The sequence below is a fragment of the Thermobia domestica genome, chromosome 7, assembly GCF_964235325.1.
Source record: "Thermobia domestica chromosome 7, izTheDome1.hap1.1, whole genome shotgun sequence".
NCBI classification, from domain to species: domain Eukaryota; kingdom Metazoa; phylum Arthropoda; class Insecta; order Zygentoma; family Lepismatidae; genus Thermobia; species Thermobia domestica.
In genome coordinates this window covers 211038361-211058302 of record NC_137460.1, presented here as the reverse complement: position 1 = coordinate 211058302, position 19942 = coordinate 211038361, and the positions used below count along the sequence as shown (strand labels likewise).

At 36.2% G+C, this 19942-nt stretch overlaps 1 protein-coding gene across 6 annotated transcripts in view; it reads left to right on the top strand.

Annotated features, from left to right (window-relative positions):
* LOC145690709 (uncharacterized) overlaps window positions 1-19942 on the top strand; it is a 174852-nt gene that overhangs the window by 8245 nt on the left and 146665 nt on the right. For 5 of the 6 annotated variants that reach the window (XR_014132262.1, XR_014132261.1, XM_081765877.1 and 2 more), the window contains exon 2: window positions 14214-15015. Coding sequence is in view for 4 of the 6 variants with exons in the window: in XM_081765877.1 (XP_081622003.1) it covers window positions 14531-15015 (485 nt within the window). In the remaining 2 variants the exon portion in view is untranslated. The remainder of the gene's footprint in view (window positions 1-14213; window positions 15016-19942) is intronic. The other variant, XM_081765874.1, reaches the window with a different exon arrangement.

The window sequence follows — 19942 nt, the reverse complement described above, 5'->3', positions numbered from 1 at the left end:
GGTAATAAAAACAATAATAATAATAATAGGTGTTGTTTGTGGCAAGGCAATTTCTTCCTCAATTCCTCTTAAAACGTAATGATTGTAACGTCATATCTCCCTTACAAACAAAATATTAGCAATTTATATCGAGAGAACGGGAAACTGTTGAGTGATGGGAGCAACGTTGGACAGTATGCACTCATAGTACTCAGAAAAATAAGCGATTTCAATGCAAAATGAACGAAGAGTCATTGTCATGAGGAGTCATGGGGCCACGGCAGAGCCCTCTTTAGACAAAATGTCGATAACTTATATCGAGAGAACAGGAGGTGATAATGAGATGGGACCAACGTTGGACGCCGTGGACCCATAAGGCGCATCGAAAAAATTAGGAGGGCGGGCGCCAGCCAGCCTGACTTATTTCCACATAATAATATAAAATTATATTGTCGAAATACACACACGATTTAGCTAGTAATATTTCATATTATTATTATTATTATTATTATTATCGACAGCGTCTTTTCATTACGTGTGCATGTTTGACATGAAGCCAAAGAGAAGATCCATCATTCGTAGAAAGAATAAGAATAGCATGTTACTTTAACTGTGAACGACGGCGAAAAATACCAAAAGTGTGATTACCTGTAGCGAAAAGAAACAATACTTTTCGCTACAGGTAATGGATAAAAAATGAAGCCGTGATAGATTGGAACTCGCATGGACGGCGCGAAAAGTCAGTGCTTTGTCCACTTTTTTTTTTTAACTGACTCACCGAACGTGTTTCAGTAACTTACTTATTTCTAATTTTACTTGCTTCACTCGTTTAACTTGCTTTTTCTAATAACTTATAACGACAAGGACACGAACACAGAAACATCGAGGAAAGTTAAGAATCATAGATGCTCTCCCGCCGGGAATCGAACCCGGGGCACCTACACCAAAGGCGCACGTGCTAGCCACTAGACCAGCAGGGAGGGCACTGCTCACTCTCTGTGTCGTGAGGGATTACGACCACTGTATTGCCAGCTATCACTTCTGTGGGTTGTATACTATGATCGCGTGTTTCTTCTTTGCTGGAAGAGTTAAACCTACATTCTATGTAATACATGAGGTATTTAAACCTACATGCTCTTCATATAATGTAATAAAAGGGTCATGCTGGGAATAAGAAAAAGAACATTCCTTGGGCAAAACGGAAACTATTGGCATCAGAAATATTTATCTACGAAGCATGTGCAGTAGTATATTTCAGAATAGTTACTGTTTAGTTCAGTAAACGAAGAAAGGGGTATAAAAAAGCAAATATGTCGCCTCAACGAGATCGACCAGAGTTGACAGAGGCGGAAGCAGATGTGTAGTAATACAACTTGGTTGAATTGATAATAATTGGTTCTTTATTCTGTAGTAGATCGTATCACAACTTTACGGGAGAGCAGAGAAAGACTTACTAACACTGTCATATACTAAGCTTTAGTAACACGATCATATAGACACAAATGGATGTAACTGTGAGTACTACAACTTGGATTTAACGAAAGCCGTTTAGATATTCAGTGGTTTGCAGGGTTGTATAAGACACAAAAAGTTAAGACACAATACAATTCTTCATACCTCAGCTTCCAGTAGCTAGACACATGCAATTTCTGGATAGATACTGAAACTGCTGTCGGATCTTAATACATGACGTATTGCAGGATACAAAATGCTTTGCATTACTTGTTTGTTTGTAGACAGCTACTAGCTTAGTGTTCTGAAAGGTTGTGTATAAACTAGAGATAGCCAATTCCGGAATTATTACTTTCCGGACTCCCGAAGGTAAAATCGGACAAATTCCGGAATTCGGAAAAATCGGGAATTTAGAAATTTCTGATTTCGTTAACATTCCGGAATTCGGAAAAATCCGATTTTTTCGAAATCCTGAGTTTTTCTCAATTCCGGAATTTTCTAAATTCCGGATTCTTCCTGAGTTCCGGAATTCTTCTGAATTCCGGAGTATAACTGAATTCCATAATTTTCCGAAATCCGGAAAGTGAAAGTTCCGCTTCCGAAAAATGAATTTATTTTGGTTAATATGAATCGTGGCGGAAGTAAGTCTTTGACCAGGTAATGGCGACTGCTTTGAAAGAAATGGGGTGTATGAGAATACAATCTGTCGTATTTTTAGTTTCGTGTGGAGAAAAAACAAACTTGTGAATCAACGGTTTAAGAAAAACTCAAGTTATTAATGTAAACTTTGCCGACTTCATAAAAGAAATACGAAAGACATTTTGAATCGAAGAAATATACAAGTTTGCAAGCGGAGACAAAAAAACTAATGTAACCAGACTAAAGACAAATCGTTTACCGCGTAGCGATCAAGGTCAAGCTGTTTTCGAGGGCGAGTTTCGAGTTGAGTCGAGTTTCATAATGGCTCGCTCGCTCGTTCAGCTCGTTTTAACTCGTTTGAAATAATGCCTGATTAGACTGGAAAGCGAAAGCCATGAGAAATGTAAGCAGTAATGTGGAATACTTTTAGTGTTGCTCACGACAGGGGTGCGTCTCGTCTCGTAATTTTAATGCATCTCGTGGGGCAATTTTAGTGTATCTTGTCTCATCTAGATAACGAGAAGACAAGAGTTTTTTTTTATTATTACGGGACAGCCTCAAATGTCGTAATCAAATATATAAGTATATACTGTAGTTCTCAAAATCAAGACTGAGACATGCACTGTCGAATTCTTGAGCCCAAGCAGGACCAACTCGGGTAGTGATATCAACCGGCTCGGCTCGTATCAACATACAGCTCGAGTCGGCTCGGTTGGGATGAGCCGATGACCCGAGCCGGCTCAGTTGGAACGAGCCATCGACTCAGCTCAATTGAGCCGATGGCTCGAGCTTTCTCGGTTGGGATGGGTCCCCTACTCGGCTCATGTGTACCGGTTCAAGCCAGCTAAGTTGAAACTAGTCCATCGGCACGTTTCGATTCAGCTCAACTAAGCCGATGGCTGAAATCGGCTCGGTTGGGTGAGCTGTTGGCTCGGCTCACTTCTCGGTTCGGTTCGATAGTGAATAAGCTGTAAGCCGAGCCGCTCGAGCCGTTGAGAAGCCTAAACCCGGTCCCAGCTGTTTTGAACATGTTTGGCTGAAGTCTATAACTTTTAACAATTTTTGGCTCAAGCCCGAATACTTGTCCCTTCGGAACTCAAACCCAGAACGTGACCGATGTCCTTCCCTCCTGAAGACTTCTCGACGACCGAGATCGACAATCAATTAGCTTTTACTATTCAGATACAAACCGTATATCTTTTAAAGATTATATACTGTGTTGATATAATAATAATAATAATAATAATAATAATAATAATAATAATAATAATGTCAAGTTTTAAACTTGCCGTTCAAATTTGGCAAAACTTACTTAAAAGTACAGATTTCGGGGAAAGGGTTCCGTACCTTCAAGACACACCTCTGCAACTACCAACATTTTAAACTACAACGTTCCATTGAAGTTTCATGTAGAAAGTATTCTACTGTATGTTTTGAGGAAAATAACTGTAATAAATATAACTGAATATCACGCAACAGTAGGGCATATAATAAACTAATTTTTAGGATATGCAGAAGCAAATATAAAAGCTTTGCTACAAAATACCTCCACATAGCATAATTCAATGAGCTCTGAAATATAATGTAACGAAAAAGCCTATGAGATTCAGTCTACAGAGCAATTGTTACTTAAAGAATGGACATACACTATTTCGAGAATCGAGACAAGACGGGAAATTTTTACCATACTTTTCGTCTCGTCTCGATTCTCATCTCCAAAGAGAGACGAAAATTTTGAGTTAGCCTTGACCCGTCTCGAATGTTAATTCTCATGTTATTTTATTTGTTTCAGAAACGAGATGAGAAACTCCTCTTCTCGTGAGCAACATTAAACCAAACCGAAATATTCTTTCCAAATGTCACGTTTCTGCTTGTAATGGTATGACCTGAGCGATAATTAGCACCTACCTTTTAATCTTCTACGAGATAATAATTATTATTAGTTTATTATTATTACTATTGTTATTCGTGAAGATTTGATAGTTGAAGTATTGAAACATCCGAGTATTCAAATATCTGAATATAATAAAACGTATGTTATCACCGATCAATCGCCATCAAAAATCCTAAAGTAAAAAAAGTTTTAAAAAAAAAGTTTAAAAAAATTACAATGTGCATTCGCACAAGCACCTTGACCACTGAACCGCGATTGCTACGCGGTAAAAGATTCGTTTTTAGTCTGGTTACGTTAGGTTTCTTTGTCTCCGCTTGCAAACTTGTATGTTATATTTCTTCGATTCAAAATGTCTTTCGTATTTCTTTTATGAAGTCGGCAAAGTTTACATTAATAACTTGAGTTGTTTTTAAACCGCTGGTTCACAAGTTCGTTTTTTTCTCCACACGAAACTACAAAATATAACAGATTGAATTCTCATACACCCCATTTCTTTCAAAGCAGTCGCCATTACTTGGTCAAAGACTTATTTCCGCCACGATTCATATTAACCAAAATAAATTCATTTTCCGGAAGCGGAACTTTCACTTTCCGGATTTCGGAAAATTATGGAATTCAGTTAAACTCCGGAATTCAGAAGAATTTCGGAAATCGGAAACAATCCGGAATTGAGAAAAACTCCGGATTTCGAAAAGATCGGATTTTTCCGAATTCCGGAATGTTAACGAAATCAGAAATTTCTAAATTCCCGATTTTTCCGAATTCCGGAATTATTCCAAAATCGGAATTTTACGAATTCCGGAATTTGTCCGGTTTTACCTTCGGGAGTCCGGAAATTAATAATTCCGGAATTGGCTATCTCTAGTTTATACACAACCTTTCAGAACACTAAGCTAGTAGCTGTCTACAAACAAACAAGTAATGCAAAGCATTTTGTATCCTGCAATACGTCATGTATTAAGATCCGACAGCAGTTTCAGTATCCATCCAGAAATTGCATGTGTCTAGCTACTGGAAGCTGAGGTATGAAGAATTGTATTGTGTCTTATACAACCCTGTAAACCACTGAATATCTAAACGGCTTTCGTTAAATCCAAGTTGTAGTACTCACAGTTACATCCATTTGTGTCTATATGATCGTGTTACTAAAGCTTAGTATATGACAGTGTTAGTAAGTCTTTCTCTGCTCTCCCGTAAAGTTGTGATACAATCTACTACAGAATAAAGAACCAATTATTATCAATTCAACCAAGTTGTATTACTACACATCTGCTTCCGCCTCTGTCAACTCTGGTCGATCTCGTTGAGGCGACATATTTGCTTTTTTATACCCCTTTCTTCGTTTACTGAACTAAACAGTAACTATTCTGAAATATACTACTGCACATGCCTCGTAGATAAATATTTCTGATGTCAATAGTTTCCGTTTTGCCCAAGGAATGTTCTTTTTCTTATTCCCAGCATGACCCTTTTATTACATTATATGAAGAGCATGTAGGTCTAAATACCTCATGTATTACATAGAATGTAGGTTTAACTCTTCCAGCAAAGAAGAAACATATGATCATAGTATACAACCCACAGAAGTGATAGCTGGCTATACAGTGGTCGTAATCCCTCACGACACAGAGAGTGAGCAGTGCCCTCCCTGCTAATCTAGTGGCTAGCACGTGCGCCTTTGGTGTAGGTGCCTCGGGTTCGATTCCCGGCGGGAGAGCATCTATGATTCTTAACTTTCCTCGATGTTTCTGTGTTCGTGTCCTTGTCGTTATAAGTTATTAGAAAAAGCAAGTTAAACGAGTGAAGCAAGTAAAATTAGCAATAAGTAAGTTACTGAAACACGTTCGGTGAGTCAGTTAAAAAAAAAGTGGAGAAAGCACTGACTTTTCGCGCCGTCCATGCGAGTTCCAATCTATTACGGCTTCATTTTTTATCCATTACCTGTAGCGAAAAGTATTGTTTCTTTTCGCTACAGGTAATCACACTTTTGGTATTTTTCGCCGTCGTTCACAGTTAAAGTAACATGCTATTCTTATTCTTTCTACGAATGATGGATCTTCTCTTTGGCTTCATGTCAAACATGCACGCGTAATGAAAAGACGCTGTCGATAATAATAATAATAATAATAATATGAAATATTACTAGCTAAATCGTGTGTGTATTTCGACAATATAATTTTATATTATTATGTGGAAATGAGTAAGGCTGGCTAAGCCCACCCTATTTTTTTCGATGCGCCTTATGGGTCCACGGTGTCCAACGTTGGTCCCATCTCACTATCACCTCCTGTTCTCTCGATATAAGTTATTGTCATTTTGCCTAAAGAGGGCTCTGCCGTGGCTCCATGACTACCCGTGACAATGACTCTTCGTTTATTTTGCATTGAAATCGCTTATTTTTCTGAGTACTATGAGTGCATACTGTCCAACGTTGCTCTCATCACTCTGCAATTTCCCGTTCTCTCGATATAAATTGCTAATATTTTGTTTTTAAGGGAGATATGGCGTTACAATCATTACGTTTGAAAAAGAATTGAGGAAGATGTTGCCTTGCCACAAACAACACTTATTATTATTATTATTATTATTATTATTATTATTATTATTATTATTATTATTATTATTATTATTATTATTATTATTATTTTACTTACCACTAATGTTGCCTACCTTTATTTGCAATGCAATGTGTTACTAAAAAGCAAATCAAATAACACTCCTCGTCATGCACGCTCCCGAACTCGAAATACCTGATTTACAATTCTCTGTGTTAGGGCCCAGACAACATGTTTGCTTGCCGCAAGCTTGCCTGTCGCTCTTATTTGATTTTATTTTGCTTTGGCTTTGGCTTATACACAAAAGCTTATTTCTGCTTAGCGCAAGCTGTAGTGCGGGCAACCCACGCTTCACTTGCGAGACGCTTTTCTTTAGATTGAAGTAAAAAGCCAGCGCGCGTTCCATTTTCAGTTGTTCTCAAAGACCACGTGACGCTGACCTCTTAACTTTCGGCGACAAGGTAGTGTTCGCTGTGTTAGCGTCTTGTTGGCATTCAGCTTGAATAAAGGACAAACTTAATTTTTTTTAATTGTGCCGTCTAGTACTCTAGTCCCACGTACCTATAATGTCGCTCTTTGTTTCCTCATATTTCGGTAACCATGAGGCATAACGAATTATAGTATTTATGTATAAAGCATAAATGTGAACATAGATGGCAGCAGATTTGAGCCTACTTATTTCGCGAAAGAATACAGAACTGTTGCAGATATTTTAATATAAACTTCAAGTTTAACTTACACTATAAACTTTATCTGAACGCTGTGTTTAAAGTATAAACATTTTTCTGCATTTTTATATAAGAAGGTAGAAATTTCAAGCACTCGCGGCTAATATAGCAACATATTAGATATTTGTAAGAAGCAACGGCGCGTTGCTTGTATATCCCTGGCCACAGAGAAGGTGTTGCCTTCTACTTCCCGCCCATCCATTGGATGGGAATGAAACTCTTGTTTTAAAAAAAAGCGTTGCTTGTCACAACTACATCGTAACAATTATGCTTATTTTGATGTTTTGCAGAAGCGGATCGGAGACTTGGGTGTTTTCACGGTTGTGCATTTCCTTCAATAATTGGGAAGGTGAGGGGATAATATATTGTAGCATAGATTTAGTCAGACGGTTAAATTATACGGATTTCATACTGTTTTATCTAAATTCGCTTACTGCAAGCTTCCATATAATTTGTTTGGCGTGTGTTTCGTTTGCAATAAGCTTAACAAAGCTTGCCATTGATGAGAATACGCTTATACTTGGCTTGCGTTTGAGATAATTTGACTTGTGTTTAACTTGTGAAGACAAGCTTGCCACAAGTCTTGCCCAGATGTAACTAACTAGCTTGCCACAAGCTTGCAGCAAGCTAATTGGCTTGCATAATATAGCTTGCGGCAAGCTAATTGACCTTGCAACAGCAAGTTTGTGGCAACTTGCAGCAAGTTTAAATTGCTGTCTGGGGGAAAAGCACATTTATTATATTATTCTTTCAAATAACTCGTTTCACAAGTTACTTCACTTTCAATGTGTAATTTCATATCATCACTAACAATCATCTTGTTCCGATACGAAAAGAAAGCCTGATCGTAGCGAAAGGGCGTGAACCTTCTTTATGCGATTAATCGGGTCCAATATTTCAATAAGTCCCTGCACACAAATATTTCAGTAAAAGAGGAAAAGTTATTCAAACTTTCTGAATACATATTTATGGGCGAAATTGGTTCCCTTGGAAGTTTTTAAGAGTTTAAAGGGCCGCCATTTTGAACATTTTCATCTGATTATTCTGATTAACGAACTCATCAAGATATTTCAACAATTAATGCTTGTGCCAAGTTTCGTCTCAATCCGCTGAAAATTAGGGTGGTTATGGCATTCACAAATAGCGTTATATATATATATACAGATAGATAGATAAATAGACACACAGAGGGAGAGAGAAAAAGTGTTTTGCTCCCTTCTCGCACCTGTGGTGCGTCAGAGCCAAACCGGTCCCCTTTCAAAACGTATTGACCAGCCTAACCTAAACAGAAACCTCTTACTTGCTAACGTAGAAACGTGGTCGGGAGGTGTAAGGCATGTAGAAATTGTATTTTTAATAACCATGAGTATGGTACACTTCCATGTTTTTCTTTTTACTTTTTGCAGCTACATCGGAACGTTCAATTTTTATTCTTTACTAATTGCAAATGGCGTTTACATTCAAAATATGAGGAATTTTGGTGGCATTTGTTCGGATATTCTTCTCTTTTGAAATGAAGAAAAGAATAAAAGCAATACGCAAAGACAAAAAGTATTATCAGTACTAAACATTACCAATAATAATTGCTACGAAAAACTAAATACGACCTCTTTTACCATCTCTCATGAGCTGCATGTAATATTAACAAAAGTTTTTAAAAATGTCCTCACCGATGATTCGAACTGGAGACCTTTGCATTTGTAAGCCAGCACCTTAACCACTACACCAAGATCATAGCATGGTGAACGTTTAGTTGTCGGCGTATTTGTTGTATTTGTGTTTTATGTTCCCACTTCAACAATTTTTACTCTTTTTGCTAAGTTTAACAGCTGTTTCTGGCTTTCTCTTTCGGTGTTGTCCTTTATTTACACTATGCACTATTCGTATTCACAGCTTGTGCCCCTCTGCAATGTCTTATTCAGATTAAACTTTTCTTTTTGCCCCTCAGTAAACATTTGATTGATTAATTCTCATACTCTCCACGGATGGAGCGCAGGAATGCCAGACTCGAAAAATAGGTGTACATTTATTTTTCTGACATAATACATTTATATAAGAATATTACATCATTGCACATTTCGATTTACTTCTTCAAACGATGAAAATTAAAAAAGAAAAAGCACTACCACGCCAAGCGTGGTTGCATACCCGACCCCTGTGCTACACAATATTTTAAAAATTTGCGAAAAATTTAATACACAAATATCTTCATTTCTGTTTGCATGATTCATATAGGGAACAATGAAAGATCGTTCAGGCAGATTTTCAGATTTTTTAAGAATCTCCTTTTGGAGAAAATCCGTCCTAATTTCAGGCGAAAATGACGTTTTATCATGCTTTCACTCACGTTTTCTCACCCATGTGCCATCGTAGATGGGAAACAAAATTATCTATAGGGATCCCAGAATGAGTATTATATTGTATCACAATAATACGGTTCTTTTTTTTAATCCTTCATACGGAAAATAAATGTCAAAATTCTTGTATTTTACTTTTTTACTAAGTTTTCCGGTGTTTACAAAATACTCTTGTTGGACTGTAATTCGAGTTTTTTATATCAGAACCACAAATGTGATCTGAGCACTTCTAAATAAAAAAAGAATCATCCAATTATTACAAGTAGTTACTGAATTACATGTCTTTCAAGATTTTGCTCATCCACTTTCTTATTAAAAATAGTGATTTTCGTCCGAATTTCATTAGCTCCACTCGAAGACAAAATTGTTTCTGGGAAAAACCTCTTTGCAGGTTTTATATCTCCAACAGGGTTACCAAATATATTTTCTTCAAAAAAATCAGAGATAGTCACCTAGTCAATTTTGCATATACCTGCCTGAATTGAGATGGAACGGGCCTATAGGTAAACGTAAGTGTGTACCTCTTATGTAGGTAAACGTAAGTGTGTACAAGAAATATGAACACATAACAAAATCTTGATATTCATTATAATATAGTAAAAACAGAGTTTAAAAATTATTCATTTTATAAACAAAAAATATAAAGAAGGCTATATACTCACTATGCAGTGCAATGCAAATTTTTCTACACTAGCATATTTAAATTCTTTTCTGATTAAGTTGCTTAAAAAGAAGAACTAACTTAGAGTCTTTATCGGTGCCTAAAGGCGGATCTTAGATTGTACAAAACCAAAAGAGGAAAAAAAAAAAAAATCAACTCCTGCTGATGAAGCAAAAGCTACGCGTAATTGGCTTCATACTTCCATGTCAAGCATAATTCCTTGTGATTTCCACCATTCAGTGGCTGTTACACCTTGTAGAAGTTAGTCGGTGAACATCACACTAGAGAAAGGAGGAGACTTGGCTTGAAATTTAATTGCCATGAGCAGTAGAGAAGTACCACCATAAGCTTCCTATGCAAACTTCAACACTAAACCGTTTTCTTCGCCAGTTAATTTGAATTTTCGCTGTTTCGGATCGAGAAGGTAGGCCAAGAAATAGGCAGGGGTTAATGCTTCCTTATATGTGTTTTCATATTTATTTTCCATTTCTTCTTTTTGGAGTGCGTCTTTTAACTCTTCATGAAGACACTTCCATATTCCTACAGCATCAGATATTGTTGTTTCATTTCTTTGAATTCTGCCCAATGCAACAGAGATCGGCTTGAGAATTTGGACCATATGTTCTACATTATTTTTAATATTTACATTTTTCACTTTCTGCTGTATCGTTTTGTCTATTTTCGATTAATGTTCTTCACATATATTAAACAAAATTGGTCACTTTTTGTCACTTTCGTCACCTCCAGAATCTTCCACTGGTATTTCTGTTTTGCACACTTGTAAATGTTTCTTCAACCGAATCACAAGACCTTGCATTTCTGAGCTGCATACCTTGCATTTTGCATGAAATCCTTCCTCGCTTACAGTTGGAATTCGGATAAAAGAAAACCATACGTTGTCTTTCGTTCGTCCAGTCACTGAGATTTGAACTCCCGAGATCAGAGTGACCCACCTGGTATATGACACCCACTCTTACTAGTTGGAAGAATTGATTGATTGATTGATTTTGAGTTTTACGTCCCGTTCAGCAGCGAGGCTATATGAGACGTGGACATACTGATTAACGTGGAATCCGAACCACATGAGCTACCGCCGGGAATCGAACCCGGGTCTCCCGCTAGTTGGAAGAACAACTGCAATAATGTACTATTTCTGACTAATTGTTACGTATGAACGTTCAGAAAAAAAAAAAAAACACCATAAATATCGGGAAATCCCCAATTTTGCTTTTTATTTTAACTAAAAGAAACTGGGAAACATCCGTAACTTATCAAAAAGAAAATAACAAAAATGGAACATTTAAATTTTACTTTTTTTTTAAGTCAAGTACTAATGATTTTAATTAAGAAAATCAACAAAAATGATTTTTATTTAGAAAGATAGTAATTTTTTCAACCCTGACACAAAGTGCTTTCGTAAGCATGTTACTCCTCGTACTCAGGCAACTGTGCTTACTTCACTGTATGGTCGGTTGTCAACTTCACTATTGTATGGTGCAAATGAACCCACCTGGTATATGACACGAAAGTGAACTGGGGAGTACATTGAAAAGTTAATCCTCATGACTAAAGCTTACAAATTCTGCTTCTTGCTCCAGCTGTAACCCAATGCTGTAGATAGTATCTTTATTTTAAAGCGAGAATCAGACTGCCACATTTTAAACACACTGTTTAACAAATAATAATTAAAAGAATACAATTTCCCTTCTTACTAGGGCAAGCCTTGCTAACCTCCCAAAATATTTAACCCTAGGAATCCCAAGGTATTTTATGTTATAGGTCATCTCAAGGGAGAAGGGGCTCCTCGAACCCATTCAGTGATATGTTTTTATATAATTAAAGGTAAAGCAGTGATTTTAATTTTTTTTTTCTTTTGGCACAAACATATCTGCGCTCTCGTACGTAAAATGCATAAGACTTATTTCATATTCTCTACAGCAAGCTACAGTATTCTTTGTTGATGTCGAGCTACAAGAAATTATATAAAAACAGACACATCTCACACAAGTAGTTCCCAAATGTTCCCTGGTTGGGCATAGTGGTCCAGGAAATATGGAAGATAAAATTACCTTTTATATTCTGACCAAATAATAATCTTGTTCTTACATTTGTTAAGATCTTCATACAAAATGGTTCTAGGTTGTCTCGGAAGGGGGGGGGGACTCCCCGGACTCACTACCGTAATTTCCAAGTTACTTGTGTAATAATTTTTTATGTCAGTATGACAAATTGTCTATGTAACCATAGCTAACAAGCAACTAAAAAAGAAGAACTGGCTGATAGCGTTTTGTTGGATTTTTTTTTTAAAAAAACAAAAACAAATAAACTTGTAGGTACGCGGAGCGCCCTTAGAATTTCTAGGGTCAATGAAAGAAAACAAAAATAACACTATTACAGACTCAAAGGGAGTTCCATAATACCCCAAAATTATAATAATATAAAAAATAAAATATGCAATACCACTCACCACAATATCAAAATTCAGAAGTGTATATAATGGAGACACGTTAAAAGCATTTTCTTACATTATCTAGCTTATTACAACGAAACACTCGACAATTTCGAACTTGCTCCAGGTTAGAGCAATCTATCTCCAATTCGATTAAATCATTCCGTTCCAAAAACTTCAACAATTCGGCATTATTGTGTAAATTACAAGAAAATTTAAGCAAATTGACATTACAACAATCGCACGATAAACTCAGCTAGATATGAACACTAAGCTTGAAAAAAAAAAAAAAAAAAAGCCCAGTAGGTTTTATTGGACAACAAAACACAATTTTGTTAAAATTTGTAAGTACATTTAAAACTCTATTATTCGTAATTAAAATACCACTTAAGCATTTACGTTCTGTGCTAATGATCTAATAAAACTATTGATTTTTGTTTCGCACAAAGGGAATCCGCGAAGCTCCATCTGCGTTTCGTGTGAAACGGTTTGCACTTTCTTATATGTCCATTTCCTGGAAGGAGAAAGTAGCCCATTTTGTAGAGAACAAAATGGACTCAGAAGGATCCGCTCCTGGCTGAAGACTTTAATTTCTCCCAAAACATGCCAGGCAAATATTAGAATAGTACTTCACGTCAGGAGTCATAGATGAAAGAAAACTGCTTTATTAACCCTTTTGACACAACTGTGTCACATGCACATATCATTCTCTAGAGTCTACCGTATTTCTGCGAATATAAGGCGCACCTTTTTGTCAGCTTTTAGACTTCAAAAATTCAGATGCGCCTTAGATTCGATGGCGTCTTGGATTCGATGTATATACTGCAATATACATATTTATTCATTACACGTAGGTTACAACATAGAATCTGCTGCAATCTTTAATACTGTAGTTATATCTAATTTGCTAAAAATTGGTTGTATTACAACAATGGCAGACTGCACAAAGGTGGTAATCGCTCACGAACAATGAACATTTCGTTTTACTGATAAGAAAATGCTTATCGGAGGAATGTATTTGTACATTATTTTTGCGCCTTAGATTCGAAGCTTTTTTTAAAAATGAGTTTAAATTAGGTGAAAATTTCAGTTGCGCCTTAGATTCGATGACGCCTTATATTCGAAAAGATACGGTATATGCATACTTCAAAGTGATTTTTTGTCCAGAGGGTATAACGTTATAACAAATTGCGTTTTCTGTTTTCTGGATTCGATTATATATGATGATGAGATACCTTCAAGTTTGGGCTTGAAACGAAGCAGCGTGTTTGGGAGTAGTGTCGAAATATTTGCGTCTTTGCTTTGCAAAGGTGGAAGGAAAAAAAGTTTATCAATATTGTTTGTTGGTACTTTAGGTTTACATTTCACAGACGTTATGATAAATAAGTCACGATTGCGTCATATCGACGTATGCAGTTGAATGAAGTCATAGTTTGTTAGTCTTATATAGTGATTCTTCTAATCCCAGATTTAACTCTAATCTTTTTCTTTCTCTCCAGGTCCTAATTTTCCAGCTCTATTCCCTTCTAAAACAAACAAACAAAAAGGCTACACATACTCCACCGATGCATGGCCACGCTTAAGTATGCTTACGCTAATTACCTGGTATTTTCCTTGTAACATTCACAAGAGAGCGTTAATGATATCGCACTTTTTTGATAGGTATGTTCCAAACTCAACCTTTATGCAACCAATGCATACTGAGGAAGTTAGTACAAAAGATACACAAGTAATGCTTCGTATTTTCTTCTAATTGTTACAGACTACGCCAGCTCTAAGAGGCAGCCGAAACTTTGAATGATTTTCCTAAGTCAGTATGGAACATGATTTAGAATTTGTAGCTCTCAAGTGTGAGAAAAGTGACGTGTTATCTGATCCCGAATGTGATGATTATGATATAAATGAAAACGAAGAAGTTGCAGATTTCGATGAAAAGATAATTAAGGATGAACAATACCCTGTTTCGGAGGATATGTGTTTAGATACTAATGTTATTAACGTGAAGGAAGAAAGCATTGATTCAGATTTCTTAACAGAAAGAAATGAATCAGTTTTATTACCTGATAATGTAGAAGAAATTTCTTCACTCGAACCTGATACCAGTTCTTCGAATAACGTACACTCCGTAAAACAGGAATTAAGTGCGTGTTCACAAGTGGCAGAATCGTGTGGACTTGTATCATCAGTCGAAACTGTCGGGGAGCAGGTGGAACAGCAAATTAACTCTGGACAATTATGCCGAACATCAGCGAAAACGCGCCGTACAAGAAATGGAATAAAGCCAAGTGCACGAACTAAAGGGTACGTATATTAATTTATATCTATATCTTCTATCTATCTATCTATCTATCTATATATATATATATATATATATATATATATATATATATATATATATATATATATATATATATATATATATATATATATATATATAAGGAATATTATACATTTAAGTAAATAGTATAAAATAGACAATAACTTTTATGTCTAATAAAAATCTTGCGTGGTAAGTCTCTAAAACACTTTGTTAAATCGTAAACAGCATCAAGGATTAAAAAGGTAGGAAGTAGGCAGTAAGAAAGGAATAAGTAAAACTAATTCACCCAACCTAACTCCAGACACTAATGTGTTCACAAGACCCCAATGACTGTTGAAAAGATAAACTACTGTTACAAAAACAATTGGTTATTTTGTTAGTAAGTTACAAACGATTTAAGACCTTTCTTTGACTTATAGAGAATGTTATATTCGTGGCTTGGGTTTAAAAGGGCCAATGTCACTTTTTGTCAGAAAGGAGATACTCTTCAATTTTAACGTCTATAAATAAATGTTTTCTTGTTTAAGAAGAGTAAATGTCAACACGAAATATATATATAGAGGGTGGCCCATTTTAATTTTTTTTGATGGAAATATCTGGAAAACAGTTCGACATAAATAAACCGAACAAAAACTCAAATAGGGAATGCCATGAGTCACACCGTATGGTGCTGTCGCGGTGCCTCCGGGGCCCAGCTTTAAATTTTTAAATGGAAATTTGAGACGAGTGATACCTCGTTCGATAGATCTTTAAAAACTAAAAACCGTTGTGGCAAAATATTTTACATATCGGTCACTGTATTCAAGATGCCCGCCAAGACATGGTGCCTGTATCAGATAAAACGTCGAGTACCGCTAATATGAAAACGGAGTCAAAAAGTGAAACAGGAAAATGACATGGGGCACGTCGAATAATGTTCTCGCTGTGCCCTGAGGGCCGCATTTCATTTGGGCCTAGGGCACAACTTAGAAATTTTAAATGGAATATGGGTCAAGTATTACTTCCCTCGATAGATCTTCAAATGCTGAACAGCGTTGTGGCAAAAGATTTTTCTGTGGGTCACCGTTTTCAAAATGCCCACTAAAACATGTTGCATGTATCAGATAAAATGTCCAGTACCACTAATATGAAAACAGTTGGAGAAAAATGAACAGAATAAAACTCATATAGGATATCACAGAGGGGTCAATCCATGCTAAGTGATCGAGAAAAAAGAAAAATTGCCACTCGACCTTTTCAAAAAGATCTAATTTTTTCATGAATGTTTATCCTATATCATGGTACTTCAAAACCACAATTATTTTTTACAACATCCCATGACGACGCAGTGGCTGCTGCCATTTTGCACTTTTTCGATTTTAGGCGTTTACGTTGTTTTGAATATATCAGCATGTATTTATCCTACCAAACTGAAAATTGCTGGACGTCTCCAACTCTTGCAGAGCTAAAACTTTGATCACTTAACATTTTTGCCTGAAACCACTTGAAGGGGGTAAAATCAGGGCCTACAGTAGCAACATTTTTGGACATTGAAGACATGTTTGGGAAGAGCTGAACACCGCAGTCAGTGTTTACATCGAGTAAGTGTTCACTGACTTGGTAATGTAGATCAAACGAAAGGACAACAGTCTCCTGCATGAGTTGATAGTTGAGACAAGAATAAACATGATTGAATATCATTGATATAGCAAACAGTAAGAGAAATGAGTACTTACGGACTTTTTGTCAAATGTACATTTTGACTTTCCTCGCCTTTGGCTGATAGCGGCATTCTTCACCAGTGCTACTGTGGGTGTGATAAGAAAGTGTTACAACTAGAGGAAAGAAACGAGCTTCAGAGCCTTGACTGGACAAACCATTCATCCTACTTTATTTTACTTCACTACAACGAATTTCTAGTTGAATTTGTGAACAAAATACCACCTAGAGTATGACGTCATTACTTAATACTTTGACCCCCTTCTGCTCAAAAACACAAAACGTGCTTTGTTGTGTGTTATGGTATACTAAAGGACTAACTATTCTTTTTTTTTTAATATATATATATATATATAATCCAGGCCCATTGGGAATATTGGATAGTGAAACATGCCAAATTGGCATAATTCCCCAACTTTACGGTTTTTTCAGGCCTTGGGAGCAGCTACAGGTTTGTAAATTTTTGTGTATTAACTTATGACCCCGGACTACATGCACACACAAATTCAGACCTCTGTATCAGTTGTTTCCTCTTCCCAAACATGTCTTCAATGTCCAAAAACGTTGCTACTGTAGATCCTGATTTCACCCCGTTCAAGTGGTTTCAGGGGAAAATGTTAAGAGATCAAATTTTTAGCTCTGCACGAGTGGGAGACGTTCAGCAATTTTCAATTTAGTAGGACAAATACGTGCTGAGATATTCAAAACAACGTGAACGCCTAAAATCGGAAAAGCGCAAAATGATGGCAGCCGCTGCGTCTTCACGGGATGTTGTAAAAAATAATTAATTGTGGTTTTGAAGTACTCTGATATAGGATAAGCATTCAAGAAAACATTAGATTTCTTGAAGATGGTCGAGCGGCACTTGCTTGATCACTTAGAATGGATTGACTCAGAGGGTATTTATCATTCCATGACTCGAGAATAATGCAACGGAGTAAAATATTATTAAAGTTAATTGACATAATGCAAAAGAGGAAATGTAGTTCTTAGAAAATTATCTTTCCGAACTCCCTCCGTAAGTGGTTGAAGCGGGAATAAACGGTAAAATCTCAAATGAGAGCTCCAGTTTTACTTGCAATAGGTATGGTTATTCTGAAACAATTGTCTGTGTACAAGTGACTGGTGCTGTAATGAATAAAAGTAAGTTGAAATTCAAGTTTAACACCTATTTGTATTCCAAAGTGTGATTGGATGTAAAAAAAAAAAAAAAAAAAAAAAAAAAAAAAAAAAAAAGCAACTGAAATGAGAAACAAAGGTTTTAATACATTTTTGGAATTTGCAAACATTTTGCCCGCCCCTTCGCCCTTGATAATTTAACGCAATGCATGCAAGATGTTTGGGAGGCATCTGCATTAGTATGTACCGTTTCGTTACTGAGCATCACAACTGAAGTTACCGCTGAATGTAACTGTGGACAACATCTCAGTGAACCTCATATTCTATCATATCGAAGAACACATAGAAGGGGAAGAAGAGGACCAATATCGTGCAGACGACTGTTGAACAAAACCAACGTTTGTACACATTGTTCTAAAATTCATCAAATCATTGTCTGCAATCAAAATGGAAGGTACCATTTAACAAAAATTTTACACATTTTATCCCATTACAGAGACATCTCTCTTATAAAAACACATGTCTCTCTTATAAAAACACATTTCAGATAACTTTGTTTCGTAGATACAATTTCCAGAAACTAAGGTTCTCATTTGGAATTTCACCGTTCCTTCCCGCTTCACCTACTTACAGAGGGAAGTTGGAGCGATAATTTTCTAGGAATTAGATTTCCTCCTTTCCATTAACTTTCACTTTAATCATTTTTCCTCTGTTATACCACATTCAGTGGAAAAAAGGGACGAAATCCAGAAAAAAATGTATTTTTTTCTTTTTTATTCAAAAACTTCTAAAAGAGGCATTAAAAACTTTAGTGAACAATAGAAAGAAGTAACTTCATACAAAGCAAAAACAATAACTGTCCTTAACACGGAAGACAATTCTTCGCAAAACTATTAACAGCCACTGCACAGAAATCTAACAGTCTTTGAATGACGTCACAGTCAAAAGAAACCGAAGAAATAGGTTCTTCGACGGAAATACACCCGAGCGTCCTCATTACAAGACGGATGGAAAGGGGTGACCGAGTTTAGAAATATCAAAAATAATATTTTGGCCAAAGTGAAATAGGATACAGGGCTATGACCGTAGTTGGGTCAAAGTTACGGTTGTAATGTAGAAGAGAATTGAGATGGTTTATAACGACTTGTTCAGTTCGTTCGAGAAGAAGTACGATTCAGACCTATACGTGAGCTGGATCTCTCCGCACAATCTATCGTGTTCATAACCCGCGGAGACCCCTCCGTGGTCTATAGGGCAAGTAAATAATTAGCTCCGAGACTTATCTCACTCAGCTGAATTAACTTACGGCTAAAGTGTACTTGTGTAGTCGCGAATTTTACTCGTCGTTACGTTTTGTTTTATGGTGTAGGAATGGTTGTAATAAGTACAATAAGTCTTATATTTCAAGTATGCATAACTGATTAATTAAAGTAATACAAGATAGAGTTAACTAGGTCTCATTATGACGTTGGCCCTATTCTGGAGTAGATAGGAAGCTTAATATCGCTTTCTCCCGAAATTCGTCTTCATGGCGAATGACTCTTTGGGTACACTTATAATTACTCTGTGTAATATTTGTTACATATTAATGCTGTCAATCAAGGTTGGAATGTTTTATGTTTTGGACAGCATGATCCTCGATCCCAGGATCTTTGATACTTTATACTACCTTTGTTACGATCCTTTGTAATTACTCAGAAAAGAACAATAATTTACTACAATAAAAGGTATAGGAAGTTCCAATTGATTTGCTTTCATTTAATGGCTAATTGGTAACAATGGATACCTGTAGTATAAATAACCTTAGCTTATGTGTTAAGTAAACCGTGACAACTTCAAACAACATTTCTAATTTCAAGTATTCCTAGGTTACTTCTGGACTGTGTTCAAAATTTATATAAAACCGACAAAATTCAATTTCGCTACATTTATTTTATGTAGAAGTTACAACATTCCCCAGTCGTGGAATGATAGATACCCTCTGTGATTTCTATTCGAATTTTGTTCTGTTGATTTATCTTCAACAGTTTTCATATTAATGGTACTGGACATTTTATCGGATACAGGTACCATGACTTGCTGGTCATTTTG